Source organism: Mesoplodon bidens, assembly GCF_964165515.1.
Source record: "Mesoplodon bidens genome assembly, chromosome: 20".
NCBI classification, from domain to species: Eukaryota; Metazoa; Chordata; class Mammalia; order Artiodactyla; family Ziphiidae; genus Mesoplodon; species Mesoplodon bidens.
Genome location: NC_138181.1, coordinates 18,150,537 through 18,166,305, shown reverse-complemented (window position 1 = coordinate 18,166,305; position 15,769 = coordinate 18,150,537). Strand labels below are relative to the sequence as shown.

The 15,769-nt window shown below is 39.7% G+C and overlaps 2 protein-coding genes across 2 annotated transcripts in view; one reads left to right on the top strand and one right to left on the bottom strand.

Moving 5' to 3' along the window:
* The window catches only part of GTF2E2 (general transcription factor IIE subunit 2), a 69,715-nt gene extending 58,365 nt beyond the window's left edge, over nucleotides 1-11,350 (bottom strand). The window contains exons 1-2 of the mRNA XM_081221213.1: nucleotides 11,113-11,350; nucleotides 7,047-7,216 (exon numbers count right to left, since the gene is read on the bottom strand). Coding sequence (XP_081077339.1) covers nucleotides 7,047-7,212 — 166 coding nt within the window. The 5' untranslated portion in view covers nucleotides 7,213-7,216; nucleotides 11,113-11,350. The remainder of the gene's footprint in view (nucleotides 1-7,046; nucleotides 7,217-11,112) is intronic.
* Nucleotides 542-881, top strand: SMIM18 (small integral membrane protein 18; the record flags this gene model as incomplete). The annotated part of the gene is made up of 1 exon (XM_081221024.1): nucleotides 542-881. The coding sequence occupies one exon, from the start codon at nucleotides 542-544 to the stop codon at nucleotides 836-838; it is 297 nt and encodes a 98-aa protein (XP_081077150.1). The 3' UTR covers nucleotides 839-881.
* Nucleotides 11,351-15,769: the final 4,419 nt, after the last annotated feature.

The following is a 15,769-nucleotide window of genomic DNA, read 5'->3' as shown; positions in this document are numbered from 1 at the left end:
CATTATTTCCTGATTCAGATCACCTGTCCTGGAAGTTTAAAGGAGTGGAAATAGACAGAAATACACTGATCCAAGAAGGTGAGAAGGATGCACGAGGGGAATGGGAAAAGCTCTTCTGCGGACAGTTTGAAGAGCACAACTTTAAAATGCTAAGATTTTTTTTGTAGATAACAGCTCTCTGACCACTGCTTTAATCAAATTTTAAACCAATTCAGCTGCCTTTTTTTCTCCCTCCATTAGCAGTTAATTTCTGTATATGAATCTTGATCATAAATATTTGTCTAACAAATGATATACATTAAAAAATACATAGTATGGTTTACAGAGTACACTGCATAGATATCAAAAAAAATTCAAGAATACCATTCAGGCATTAATTCTGACAGAAAATAAGGAAGACTCATGCAGCCTATATAAATTTACTAACAAATCTTAGAAACTGACATTTGAATTGACCAATCTGTAGAGTTTGGTTACATATATTCATTTTCTACCTTTCTACAGATTCAAACGAGCGATATAAGAAGTGGAATCTCTAAGAATGGCCTCCCAGACCTCCAGCCTCTGGAATGAAACAACTACATCTGTTTATCAGTACCTTGGTTTTCAAGTTCAAAAAATTTACCCTTTCCATGATAACTGGAACACTGCCTGCTTTGTCATTCTGCTTTTATTTATATTTACAGTGGTATCTTTAGTGGTGCTGGCTTTCCTTTATGAAGTGCTTGACTGCTGCTGCTGTGTAAAAAACAAAACTGTGAAAGACTTGAAAAATGAACCGAACCCTCTTAGAAGTATGATGGACAACATCAGAAAACGTGAAACTGAAGTGGTCTAGTACTCTACATAAGATGAACAAAAGCTCTGAAAACAGCTGTCAGTTACTGAGAAAAAAAGAAAAATTTCAGAGGTCAACTATTATTACAAAACTGACTATGAATAATTAAAAGATTTCTACTAGAAGGGAAAAACAAGTTAAATATGCACTTTGTGTGTGTATCGATTTCATTAAATATACAGTAAAACTTTCACAAATGTGAATAATTTACCAATTTATTTAAAATAACACTTCAAAAACTAGTGAAAAGATTCCTAGAACTCAATACTAGGCATTAAAAAGCAAACTGGAAACCAAAAGAAAGGCTTATGATCCCAAAATAACATACCTAAACAAACCATGTGAACTAAAAAACAGAGTACTATCCTTCATATATTTTGGTAATTAAAATGCTACTTAAAATACTTGTCTAAATCCAAAGTAAAGTATTCCCACTTATACATTGTCCCTACTTACTAAGAAGCAATACTTTCTAGTTTATTGAAGACAACTTAAACATTTTTAAAGATTTAAGTTTTATGTAGGATTAGTGTAGAAAAAAAAGACTCAAAATACTCAGCAAGGTCACAAGGACACGTGCATAAACTTTTCATAAAACTGACCTGTTTAGTAAGAAATACATGGTATAAGATGAGCTGTTTTCAAACTAAAACTTCCTAGCATACCCCCCTAAATTGCATTTCTTGAACTTGTTCTTTCATTATGCCTCTCGCATTCACACTCCCAAGGACTAAGATACCCAATGCAAAAAGACTGCCAGGTAACTCCCTGGCAGTTCAGTAGTTAGGACTGGACGATTTCACTGCCGGGACCTGGGTTCAATCCCTGGTCCGGGAATTAAGATCCCGAAAGCTGCGCAGTGTGGCCAAAAAAAAAAAAGACTGCCAAAAAAGTCAAGAGCAAGTCAAAAGCTAGGACCACTTAACACCTGTTAAGAAATATGGCAATCTTATTTCTTGGAATGCCAAAGGCTTTACAGTATTATATTTTATAACCCTGACACTATTTTGCTACTAACCATGAACAAACCAAAATATGCTTTTAACCACTACACTATAACTGCCCTTAGACCAGAAATGTCACTCCTGGAAATTTATTCTGAGAAATTACTTCAAAAGAAAAAACTGAAGATACAAAGACTTTGTTTACAATAGCATTACTCAAAATAAAATAATTGGAAGTAACGGCACTTAACTAAATGTGTCTCATCAACATTAAGAAGCAACTGAAAATTATGGCAAAACAGAAAATACTTGATATGGGAAGTGAAAAATAAGTATCTGTCATTTTCAACTTAGAGGGCCCTACATGCCAGTCTGAAATCGCTTTTCCACACAATGTTTTTATATTTTTCTTTTAACGTTAGAAACAAACACAAATAACGTAACCAACTTTCAAAGGACTTGTGGAACTTAGGTATACAAAATATTCTGGTAACCAAGAGCCACTCTGAGCACTTGTTAAAACCACATTTTCATAAATGGAAAACTTTGGGGTCCTTGCCATAGATGGGAAGCATACAGGTCCTTTAATAACTAGATTTTTTGATAACATACGCTACCTTTTCCCTACCCTACCCTGTAATCTATTTAGCCATTAAACAAATATGTACTGAGTGCTTCCATGTGTGAGGGATTAGGTTACAGTGGCAAACAAGTAATCATGCAATTACAGTGGCACACAATAGCTTTGTCAGAAATGGAGTACTCTGGGAATTCAAAGGCTAAGCAATAAGCACAAATTGGAAAGTGGGAATGACTTTAAAGCTGAAACCTAGAAGAGGAATAGGAGTTAACCAAAGGAAAGAGGGAAGGAGGTAAGAAAGAACGTTCCAGGAAGAGGAAATAATATGAGCAAAGGCCAAGAGGGAAGACAGTGAAGCATGTTAGAGGAGCAACAAGCCAGTAGCATTAGGACAGAATACAAGGAGAAAAGTGAGATATGGGCACAAAAGATAAGGGGGACAAGATCAAGTACAGCATGTAGGCTGCAGGAAAAGGTGGGCTTTGTCTGAAAAGCAATGATCAGCCTTAAGCAGAGAATGACATCATCAGATTCATGATTAGAAAAATCACTGACTGTTGTACAGAGAATGGCCAGTAGGGAAGCTAAACCAGGACACCTGACAAGCAACTGACCGGGCAATCCAATGGTAGTGGCCCCGAGCTAGGGTGGTATGGTAGTCTTTAGTGTTTACACCCAGTATTTCCAGCTCCCCTCTTTCTGAGCACATGGAACTGGATGGGTACAGCCCTGTGACTAGCTCTGGCTAATGAGCTGTGAGAGGAATTGATGTGTATCACCTCCAGACCACAGCATTTAACTGCCAGGCAAGATCTTCCAGAGTCCTCTTTCCCTCGGGCATTGAAACAAAACCAACAACATTTGAAATATCAGCTGCTCTATCAGCTTGGGTCCTTAAGTGACTGTAATGAGCTAAGACCCCTGCCAACACATGATAAACATGTGGTATGAAAGAGAAACAAACCTTTGTTGTTTTAAGCCACTGAGATTTTGGAGCAAAGATATTCTTAAGTATATCAAAGAGACCAGGTCTAAGAGCAGGTCTCTGTTAATGTTTAAAACAATTTGTAAAATTTTATTATGAATTCATGTAAATTTCATTGTAATGAGAGATAATCAAACCTAATGCACGTGCTAACAAGAATGATAAACCTCCTTTGATAGAAAGACTGGCTGTGCTTTAACATCAGTAAAACAGCTTGAAGAACATCTAACAAGATGACATCAATAAAGATTACACTGCTACACTCTGAAGGAGGTAAATAATTTCTGTTGTGAATTAAGTTGCGCTGACCTAGCTGTATAAAAGATAACAGCCTAAGAGTAAACTAAACCCAAAATAAGCAGAAGGAAGGAAATAATAAATGCTGAAGTGGAAATAAATGAAATTTTTAAAAACCAGAAAAACAGATAAATCAGTGAAACAAAGAGTTGTTTTTTTTAAAGATCAACAAAATTGACAAAGCTTTAAACTGGACTAACCAAAAAACAAAACAAAAACAAATAAACAAAAAATTCCTAAAATTAGAAATGAAAGAAGGGAGGGATATCACTATTGACCTTTAGAAATCAAAAGCGAATACTCTAAAAAACTCTGGACAATGTAGATGACGACATGGACAAACCCCTAAAAAGACAAACTACCAAATTAACTCAAGAAGAAATAGAAAATCTGAATAGATCTATAGGAAGAAATTTCAACCAAGAGCATCCCACAAAGGAAAGCTCAGGCCCAAATGGCTTCCCTAGTGAATTCTATCAAATATTTATGGAGAAATTTATATCAAACCTTCACAAACCTTTCCAGAAAACAGAGGAAAAGGAAATACTTCACAAATCGTTTGAGGCCAGAAATACCCCAATAAGCACAAGAGAAGAAAACTACAGACCATATTCCTCACGAGTACAGATACAAAAATCCTGTACAAAATATCAGCAAAAATTCTGTACAAATATTACAGAAGTAGATTATTCAGCAAAATGAACCCCACAACAAATAAAAAGGATTACACACCATGACCAAGTAGGATTTATTCCAAGAATATAAGGTTGGTTTAACATCTGAAAACAAATTAATGTAATATACCATATTAATAAAAAACAAGAACAAACATGATTACCTCAATAGATGCAGAAAAAGCATTTAACAACATCCACTACCCATTTATATTAAAAGCTCTCAACAAACTAAAAATAGAGGGAACTCCTGATAAAGGGCACCTACAAAAACCCTGCAGCTAACATACATAATAGTGAAAGACTGAATGTTCCTAAGATAGGAACAAGCGAAAGATATTCACACTCACTACTTCTATTACTAGCCAAATACTAACAGTCAAGAAAAAGAAAGAAAAGGCATTCATATTGGCAAGGTGAAGTAAAACTGTTCTTGTTCACAGATTACAAAATTTTACATATAGATAATCCTAAAAAACCCACACAAAAAACTAGAAATAATGAGTTCAGCAAGGTTGCAGAGTTTGAGATCAGTGTACAAAAATCTACTGTGTTTCCATATACTAGCAATTAACAATCCAAATATCAAATTAAGAAAACAATTTCATTCACAATATCAAAAAGAATAAAATATTTAGAATTTAACAAAGCAAGACATACATTAAAAACTACAAAACATTGTTGAAAGAAATTAGAAACCTAAAAAAAAGGAAAGATAGCCATGTTAATTGACTGAAAGACTTAATATTGTTAAGATAGCAATTCTCAATGCAATCCCTATCAAAATCACAGCTGGCTCTTTTACAGATGAGACCTGACAAGCTGATCCTAAAATTTATATGGAAATGCAAAGGCTCCAAGAAAAACCAGAACAACTTTGAAAAAAAGAACATAACTGAAATACTTACTTCCACACTTCCCAATTTCAAAACGCCACTAGAATGCTACAGCAATCAAGAGAATATCGTACTGGCATAAGGACAGAGATATGAGTCAACGGAACCTAATTTAGATTCCAGAAAAAACTCTCACTTGTAGTCAATTGATATTCAACAATGATGCCAATGCAAGTCAATGGGGAAAAGAAAGTTTTTTCAAGAAATGGTGCAGGGACAACTGAATAACCACACACAAAAAGATGAATTTACACCCTTATGTTAAACCATACATTAAAAAATCAACTCAAACATATCACAGACCTAAATCTAAGAGCTAAAACTATAAAACTCTTAGAAGAAAACACAGGAGGAATTTTTTATGACCTTGGGTTAGGCAAAGATTTCTTAAATATGACACCAAGAACACATGTGATATTGGATCAAGAAACTATACCCAGAATATATAAAGAACTCTTACAAATCAGTAGGAAGAAGACAACCCAATTTTTTCAAATGGGCAAAAAACTTTGAATAGACATTTCACCAAAAGACACATGATCAATAACACATGATGTTCAACATAATCAGTCATTAGGGTACTGCACATTAAAGCCACAATGATACCACCTCACACTCACCAGAATGGCTATAATCAAAATGACAAGGAATAACAAGTGCTGGCAAGAATAAGAAAAAAAAATGGAACCCACATGCACTGATGGTGAAAATGTAAAATGGTGCAGCCATTTTGGTAGTTTCTTAAAAAATTAAACATAAATTCACCACATGACCAAGAAATTCCACTCTTAAGTGGAATTCTATCCAAGAGGAAAAAAATACACATCCATACAAAGACTTGTACGTGAATGTTCCCAGCAGCACTATTCATAATAGCCAAAAAGTGGAAATAATCCAAATGTCCATTAACTGGTAAACAGATAAACAAATTGTGGTATATATCATACAATGGAATACTCTTCAGCATAAAATGGAATGAAATACTGATACATACTACAACATGGATAAATCCTGGGCAAAATGTCAGCAAACTGAATCCCACAACAAAGGATTACACGCCATGACCAAGTAGGATTTATTCCAAGAATGCAAGGTTGGTTTAACATCTGAAAATCCGTTAATGTAATATATCATATTAACAAAGAACAAGAACAATATTATCATCTCAACAGATGCCAGGTAAAAGAAGCCACATACCGAAGAACACATACTGTACAATTCCAATTATATGAAATGTCCAGAAAAGGCAAATATATAGAGAAAGAAGTAGATTATTAATTATCAGAGGCTGAGGTGGGAACAAAAATTCAATTGTAGTAATAGTTGTTCCACAACTCTATAAACTTACTAAAAATCTTTGAATTATACCCTTAAAACGAGTGAACGGTACAGTACATAAATTAAACCTCAGTGAAGTGTTTTGTTTTTTTCTTAAAGATAATAACCTAAATTCTAACTACAAAACTATTAACATCTTAAGAGCAAAAAATTCTCATCATCCCATCCCTTATCCTTAACAAAGTCCCTAACAAACAATATGAATGATGAACTGAAAAATGAACTAAATGGTTTCCCGAAAAATAAAAGCTGAACAGTCCTAAAGAGTCAGGGCTTCCCTGGTGGCACAGCGTTTGAGAGTCCGCCTGCCAATGCAGGGGACACGGGTTCGTGCCCCGATCCAGGAAGATCCCACGTGCCGCGGAGCGGCTGGGCCCGTGAGCCATGGCCGCTGAGCCTGCGTGTACGGAGCCTGTGCTCCGCAACGGGAGGGGCCACAACAGTGAGAGGCCAGCGTACCGCAAAAAAAAAAAAAAAGAGTCAATTCTACTAACCAGAATTTTGTTTAGAGCCTGATGATCCTCCATGTTCTAGCTTCGATTTCTTCTTCTTTGATGCTGATGAAGATGACTCAGAAGATACAGAACGTTTTTCTACTACCGGAGTGGAAAGAGCTCGTTTTTTGAACAGCTCCCGTTCTCTCAAGAGACTTGGATCCATAATGCTGCAAAGATAAAAATAAGTTTCTTTAATACAGATTCCAGCCACTCAAATCTATGTGCCAAATCCACAGGTCTCAACAAGAGTTACTTCCCAAACAGAATTACCTTTTATTACTAGTTCTCTAGCACTTGTATTTATTCACTTACTCATTCACTCAAAAAATTCTTTAATTAGTGCCTGTTATATGCCAAGCACTGTGCTAGGCACTAGTAAAGAAAAATGGGATTATTCTCTAAAGTTCTAGAACTACACTGTCCAATATGACAAACAGCCACTGGCCGAAGTGCTGACTGAGCGCCTGAAATGGGGCTAGAGTTGAGATGTACTCTAAGTGTAAAATACACCTGCATTTAAAAGACTCAATACAACAAAAAGAACTTTTTAAATTACTGAAATATTTTAGACTGATTATGCTAATGTGATAATAGTTTGGATATACTGGGTTAAGTAAAATATTAAAATTAATTTCCCCTATTTTTTTTTTTAATTATGGCTACTAGAAAATTTTAAATTACATGTGTGGCTCACACTTGCAGCTCACTCTGTATTCCTACTGGACAATGCTGCTTTAGGAACAACAGCAGGACTACTGGGTGGAAATTAGGAGACAAATTTAGGCTCATTGCAAACAAATGAGAACCATCAGAATTGCTTATAAATTAAAAGGTATATTTTAAAACTGGTGGACTCTCATAAGTAGTGAAGAGGCTGGATTAATATGTGTTAGAAATATCTACAGGAAATTCCTGATTTGGAAGGAGGTGGGACTAGACCTCTTTGGGTTTATTCCCAGTTTTAAAACTCTACAATTCCAAGCAACTTCAGTACAACCAGGGAAGCCACAGGTCATTCAACAAGTATTTTAAAACATTCCTCTCTTGTCTGAACTCTCCCTAGGACCCCATGGAGACTCTCAGAAGTACACAAGCTGACTACGAAAATGATTTCTATACTATTAAGACTAGTGTTCATAAGTTGGGAAGCAAAGTCCCAGAGGAAAAAGACTCTTATACTTTGAAAGCCTTCAAGCGTGGGGTAGCTCAACAAATATTTAAGTGAGTAACGAACAGAAGAACATCTTTAAATTGCTCTAGTCTCATTGTTAATGGTTTTACAATCCTTTATTAAATGTCTTCTGTTTGGGCTTCCCTGGTGGCGCAGTGGTTAAGAATCTGCCTGCCAATGCAGGGGACTCGAGTTCAAGCCCTGGTCCGGGAAGATCCCACATGCCGCAGAGCAACTAAGTCCGAGCGCCACAACTACTGAGCCTGTGCTCCAGAGCCCGCAAGCCACAACTACCAAAGCCCGCGCGCCTAGAGCCCGTGAGCCACGACGAGAAGCCACCTCAATGAGAAGCCCGCAAACCGCAACGAAGAGTAGCTAGCTCCCTCGCAGCAACGAAAGACCCAATGAAGCCAAAAATAAATAAATCAAATAAATAAATTTATTTTTTAAAAAGCAATGAATAAATAAAACGTGACTTAGCATGCTAAAAGTTAAAAATATAAGCATTGAATAATTACTCAGCCATTAAAAAGAATGAAATAATGCCATTTGCAGCAACACGGATGGACCTAGAGATTATCATACTAAGCGAAGTCAGAAAGAGAAACACCAATACCATATGCTATCACTTGTATGTGGCATCTAAAATATGACACAGGGCTTCCCTGGTGGCGCAGTGGTTGAGAGTCCGCCTGCTGATGCAGGGGACACAGGTTCGTGCCCCGGTCCGGGAAGATCCCACATGCCGCGGAGCGGCTGGGCCCGTGAGCCATGGCTACTGAACCTGAGCGTCCAGAGCCTGTGCTCCGCAACGGGAGAGGCCACAACAGTGAGAGGCCCACGTACAGAAAAAATAAATAAATAAAAATAAAAATAAAATATGACACAAATGAACATATCTACGAAACAAAAACAGACTCACAAATATAGAGAACAGATTTGTGGTTGCCAAGCGGGGTGGGGGTGGGGGGGAAGGACTGCGAGTTTGGGTTAGCAGATGCAAACTATTTATATGTAGGATGCATAAACAACAAGGTCCCACTGTATAGTACAAAGAATATTCAATATCCTGAGATAAACCATAATGGAAAAGAATATGAAGAATATATAAGTATACCTGAGTCACTGTGCCGTACAGCAGAAATTAAACACAACATCGTAAGCCAACTATGCTTCAATAAAATTTAAAATATAGACATATATAAAAGCATTGATAAGAAATAATCAGAGTAAACTTCAACTAAGGAACGAAAGAAGAATCACCGGCACGGGACCTCAAATCTAAGACCTGCCTTCTTCCCTCAGTTCTAATCCCTAACAGCAGCATGACCTGGGCAATCCACTAGACCTCCCTAAATCCAATTTTATCATAAGTAAAATAAGGGTACTACCAATGCTGTGTACATCTAGCCCAACTGTAAGAATAAACTGAGAAAATGTTTGTGAAAATGGTTTATTAAATAGTAAAGCTATACAAATATATGTTATTTCAGTACTATTATTTCGAGTTGGATCTGAAAAGAAGGAACCGAATGATAACACTGGGGTGAGGAAGGCAGGAGGCAGTCTTGGGGAGGAGGAGTGTCAGAACAAGAAAGGAGAATTCCCCAGTGATAAGGTGAGGGCAACAAGCCTAAAACAGGAAACATCTGTTATCTGTTTATTTCACCTTGTAAAGACAGATAACTAACCCCGGCTGCTATAACCATGATTTTAACACAGATTTAAACAAAAGCCTTACAGTTTACAAAGACCTGATGTTTACAGCATTTGATCCTCACAACTCTACAAGGTAACTGGTACTTCGTGTTATTTCTATTTTAATACGTGAAATCTGAAGTGAAGAGGCATCGTTAAGGTCACACAGCTGAAAGTACCTGAGCCAGGACACGAATATCCTGACTCCTAAATCAGGTGCCCCTCACTCCAGACCTGAAATACTGGTAAAGGCCTCCCAAGCAAAGGCGACCTATGTGGTTACGGATCAAGTTCAATGGCACGTAGAACAGGTTTAAGGTCTTTCACCATCACATGCTCCGCCTATCTTTTCCTCCCAAGACTACGCAGTATCTGTAGAGCTTTACATGTACTGACCTGTGTTGTAGACAGGACACATCATCCTGCCCATCTGACATTAACAAAAAACAAAAAAACAAAAAACAAACCACAACTCAGAGAGTCCATGTGTTCCCCCAATAAGAAGACAAAAATTAAATGAAAATCTGGCTGCAAAGCCCACATTCCTTCCACTTTATCATTTGACTTCTTTCAACCTTTCTGCTCTTTCCTCTCTTGCTTCTTTCCCGCCTGCGCCTCGCAGGTGCCAACACTGCTATGAATAGCCGGCAAGCTGAGAATAGACACTGGCTCACCTCTTAAATGACAGAAACGTAGAGGTGGACGGAAAAAAGGTTACCGCAGCTATTTGTTTCGGGAAATGTCTGTAGGCTTTGCAGGAAACAACCATTATAACTCAAGCTTAGGAATCATTCCAAAGTAGGTCTCCAAAAGGCAGCTGAAAACAACAGTCCGGGAAGGAGCACCTACATCCCAGCCTTTAGGTGGCTGGGCACCGTTTCCCCAAACTCCACACACCTGGTTCCTACGGCAGCTGCTAATGCAAGCTGGGCTGGGGGGGGGGGGCAGGAAGAGGCACAACCAGCTCTCCGATGTGAATTTCCCCTCTTTCCAACCCAAAACTCTGCTCAATGAACCTCCGGCCTAAAAGACGATGCTCCCGAGAAGGTGTTAGCAGGTTTCAGCGTTTCGCGCCGGGAACGGCGGCCCCAGCCTCCCGCGGGGTGGGAGGCCCGCTCGCCCCCGGGCGGAGGCGGCCCGGAGGAACAACAGGCCGGGGCTCCGCGCCCCTCACCCCGCTGCTGCAGCCCCTACCTGAGCCAGGAGGGCCGCCCCACGAGCCCGGCCGCCGCCTCCCAGAGCCTCCTCCTCTACAGCCGCACACGCCCGCGTGGCCGCCGCTTCCTGCTCTTCGTCAGCGCCCCCGCTCGCCCGCACGCACGCTCAGCGCTACCCCGCCAGGTCGGGGTCTCCGCACTGGCGGCGGCGGCGGCGGTTCAGACAGCGACTCGGCCCCGGGCTCCGCCCGCCACTTCCTGATCCGCGGGTTCGGAGCTCAGTCCCGGCAGCCACCGCGGCCCCTCGGCCGCGAGAACGCGCATGCGTCCTTAAGTACCCCGCCCGGGGAGGGGAATCCAGAGCTGGGGCGTCCCTGGTCTCTATGACAACGGGAGGGTGGTTTGGAGCGGGGCTTAAGTGGGAGTTAAGTAGCCGCAGCTGAAAGGGAAGAAATCTTTCCTTCACAGAAATAGAACTGTAAAGCTACTAAATCCTCCTGCAGCGTGCTCTGGGATCTGTTTAACCCAAATGGCGACGAGATTTTTCAAGTTACTGTCTATCAGATGTCCTGTGACTTTACATCAAATGCCAGTCACCATCACCTAAACTTCGAAGAACGTTGTTCCAGCTCTCTCTTTTTCAACTGAGGAAACAAGAGGCCCAGTGAAACTAAATAACTTGCTCGGGACAGCACAGCTAGCAAAGGCAAATCCTGACGTGAAGTTCAGTTTCTGAACTCCCAACCGCCCCCCCTGTAAACTCTCTTGGAAAAGGATTTCGGATTCAGAAGCTGCATAAGGGGTAGAAATAAGACGACGGAAAAGATAATTGGCCTTGCCCACGACCTGCAACGTATTGAAGCGTGTCAAATTTCGTGCGGCTGGCCTTTCCTCACCCCAACTTGAAGCTGCGCATAGCCAGTGCTCAACTATTCTACAGCTGTCGTTTACTTAGTGCTGGTTACTCCTCAAGTTACTTAACCTGCGTTTTGGTTTTCAAGTCTGGGAAATGGGAATAATAATTGTACTACCACAATACGTTACTTTCATTGGACTGTTGTGAAGATTGTATGAGATAATACGTAAATATTTATTCAAAATTTGGAAATAAAGCCAAAAGACGATTGTGTGTCTTTCTAACATTGATTTCTTTCTACAGGATTTTGTAATAAACTCACTTGATGTTCATCTGACACCCTCAGGAAAGGTAGCTTCATTTGGATAACGGTTTATGAGGACTCAAAGGTTTTATAACCCAGGAGAATCAGAGATTAACTGGTAAAAAAACTGATGAGGTGTAATGAGGAGAAGCAGGCGTCCACTGCAAAAAAAAAAAAAAAAAAAAATCCCAAAGCTTAAAATTGCATTGTCCTGAGAAACATGAGCCAGTTTTTTATCAATTTATTTTTATCTTATCCTTTCCCCAATGATTTTATAAATCCCAATTTACCACATCCTTGTGGAATCAGTTCTACCATTCTGTTAGCTTCCTTATTAATGAATGAGAGACTTTATATACAAATGGACAATGGCTAGACCATATATGATAATAAAACTCTGGCCCACTTAAAAAACCAAGCCACAGGGGCTTCCCTGGTGGCGCAGTGGTTGGGAGTCCGCCTGCCGATGCAGGGGACATGGGTTCGTGCCCCGGTTCGGGAGGATCCCGCATGCCGCGGAGCGACTGGGCTCGTGAGCCAAGGCCACTGAGCCTGAGCGTCCGGAGCCTGTGCTCCGCAGCGGGAGAGGCCACAGCAGTGAGAGGCCCCCGTACCGCAAAAAAAAAAAAAAAAAACCAAGCCACAACCTTTGCAGCAATTAGCTCAGAATGGTCAGGATTTACTCAATGGCTGCCAACTTCCCTATTTCAGACACCCCTCCCCCAGCTTCCCCTGCCAACAAACTTTAATCAGAACATACCAGAAGCATCCCCCCACCTTTTTTTTGCACTATAACACTTCCCCTCTCTGTGATTACCTTTGAGTCTCTGCCAAATGCAAGAGATGGTGGCTGAATCTCTTGCTACATAGCAAGGGATGCAGTCTCTGTTCTCATTTGAGTGGTCTTCATTTATTTCCACTGTGTTTAATAATACTTCCACACATGCTCGTTACCTAGTCACTTGAGACTTAGGAGTTTAACAATTAGAGACTCATGCTTTTACAGAAGTAGATCCACCACACAGAGAGCACACAATGAACTGTTAAAAGATAAACTAAGGTACATTAAAATTTTGAAGTGTTTAAGCAAATAGCAATTCAAATCAGCCGCAAACAAACCAAAAATGGTTAGGAGCACTCCACTGACAGGAGCTAGGGGAAAGGTTTTTACAGAGAAGAGGAAAAAGCAAATCAAAGAAAGTATTGGTTGGCTACAGCTCTTAAGCGGCCTTAGTTGGAAATCCTGGTTGGCTGTTTGTGATTAGTTGTTCTTAAATTTCGTTTTCTCGGATTCCAGTGACTCCAACTTAGGTTGTGGTTTCACGTGTAGACTTACCAAGGCTTTGGAGCCACCTTAGTCTATGGCCTCCTTGTTTAATTACTTGGACAAAATGCTCACAAGTATTCCTTTATTTCAATGTCCTGTCTCATTTCAGCCAGTTGGAACAGCTATAGGACACAGTTAAGCCTTCTAATGCCAGTATTAGAATATGTTATTTATAATCCAAACCCTCAAATGTCAACTGCCCCTGACTTTACCCCAATATTAGCTATTATTATCATTGCCCAACTTGGCACCCTCCCCTACACACCCTGGAAAACCATTAAAATATATAAATGATCAATGTCATCAAGCAGTGGCATCACTCCTCTTTATACGTCCTGTTGCCTGTGACTAGGTCATTGCACTGAAAGCGATGACTGCACTCATTCAAAACACTTTGGTGTGACTTCCTGCACTCTGAAGGTACTCCTCAAGTGAAGAGAAAAATGTGCTCCCTATATGGCCCGTAATTAGGCCATTTTTGTGTCAAATGTACTTACACATGGACACCACACTACACATGAACTAAAAAAGGGTTCTGTTTTGTCTGCTGGTAATGTTGACTACATGATGATTTGCATGATAACCACGTGGCCAAACATCAGCCCAAATTAGCTAGATTTCACAGAATTCATGATTTGCAGTTAAACATATAGACTTTTATTGTGCCTTCTCATCCTTGTTACACAATATAGACACCATGTGAATTGCTTCTGAAGCAGCCTCTAGCCAGGGCTTAGGGAAGGCATATGAAAAACATTTCACTCTGAGGTGAGGGCCATGACTATTTATAAGGACATGGCTGTTTGTGTAATATACACAAAGACTCCACCACTGATGCTTAAATAAAATAAACCTTTATAATAATTAAAACCATCTACGTATTGGCAGCCTCGGTATTTCCAGATCAGAAGGGTGTGGTGAACGTCAAATTATATGAAAAAGGATCCAAGCTATTCATGCAATAACAATTTACGTCATCTCATGAATGCTTACAATACACTGCATACTCTTTGGTAGAAAGTGTGGTGACTTCTTCAGGGAAATATACTTTGCATATTTTAAAAAACATCCTTTCCTCCTGGCCTGTCCAAACCCCCCCATCCCCCAAAACAACTCAATATAACCACATGATTAATTCAACATGGTGCATAAATTTTTTTTACTATTTTATTTAATTGTGGTATACGTATATAATTTTGCCATTTCAACCATTTTAAAATGTACAATTTGGTGGCATTGATTACATTCACAACACTGTGCAACTATCATCACTATTTCCAGACTTTTTCATCATCCCAGACAGAAACTCAGTACCCATTAAGGGATAACTCCCCATTTCCTCCTCTCCTCAGCACCTGGTAACTTCTAATCTACTTTCTATCTCTGTGAATTTACCCTAATTCTAGATATTTTATATAAGTGGAATAATACAGTATATGTCTTCTTGTGGCTGGCTTGTTTCACTTGATGTAATGGTGACAAGGTTCACTCATGTTGTGGCATGTATCAGAACTTCATTTTTTTAATGCAGTGGCTTAATTTTACATTTTAATTTTTCACATTAAACAGTTGCTTGGTAGAGGAAAACTGAGGTAAGGCAAATAAATTCACTTCATTTTGCCATCAAATAACAACTGCTTTTCAACTCCCCTCACTAGTTAATCCATCTCAACTAATTAAACAGATAACTGCATTCTCAAAATAGCCGACAAAGCAAATTAGCCCACATCTACCCAGATCAAGAGCTATAGTCAATACTCTGCTCATCACCTGTCCTAGATTTCTCTAGCATTGACAGTCTCTGTTCCCTTGGAGCCTTTTGCCCGGCTTTCTGATGCAGCCTGCCCAATCCTGAAAATATCTTTCTAGGACTCTGCTTCTGTCTCAAGCATTCATCCCCATAAGGGAAGAAAACAGTCTTTTTCCCCTCAATCCATCTTAAATTCTCAGGCGGGGGCCCTGTAATTAGACTAACAAAAGGCAGACTAACAAGAGAAAAGCAAACAGAAGTTTATAAGCATGTGCAACACACACACACACACACAGACACAGACACACAGAGACACACACACACACACACACACACACACACACACACACACACACACACACACACACACGGGAGTACCAAGAGATGAGTAACGCAAAGGGGCGGTTAGAACTAGAACTTACTCAGCATCTTTTTTTTTTTTTTTGGCCGCACTCCG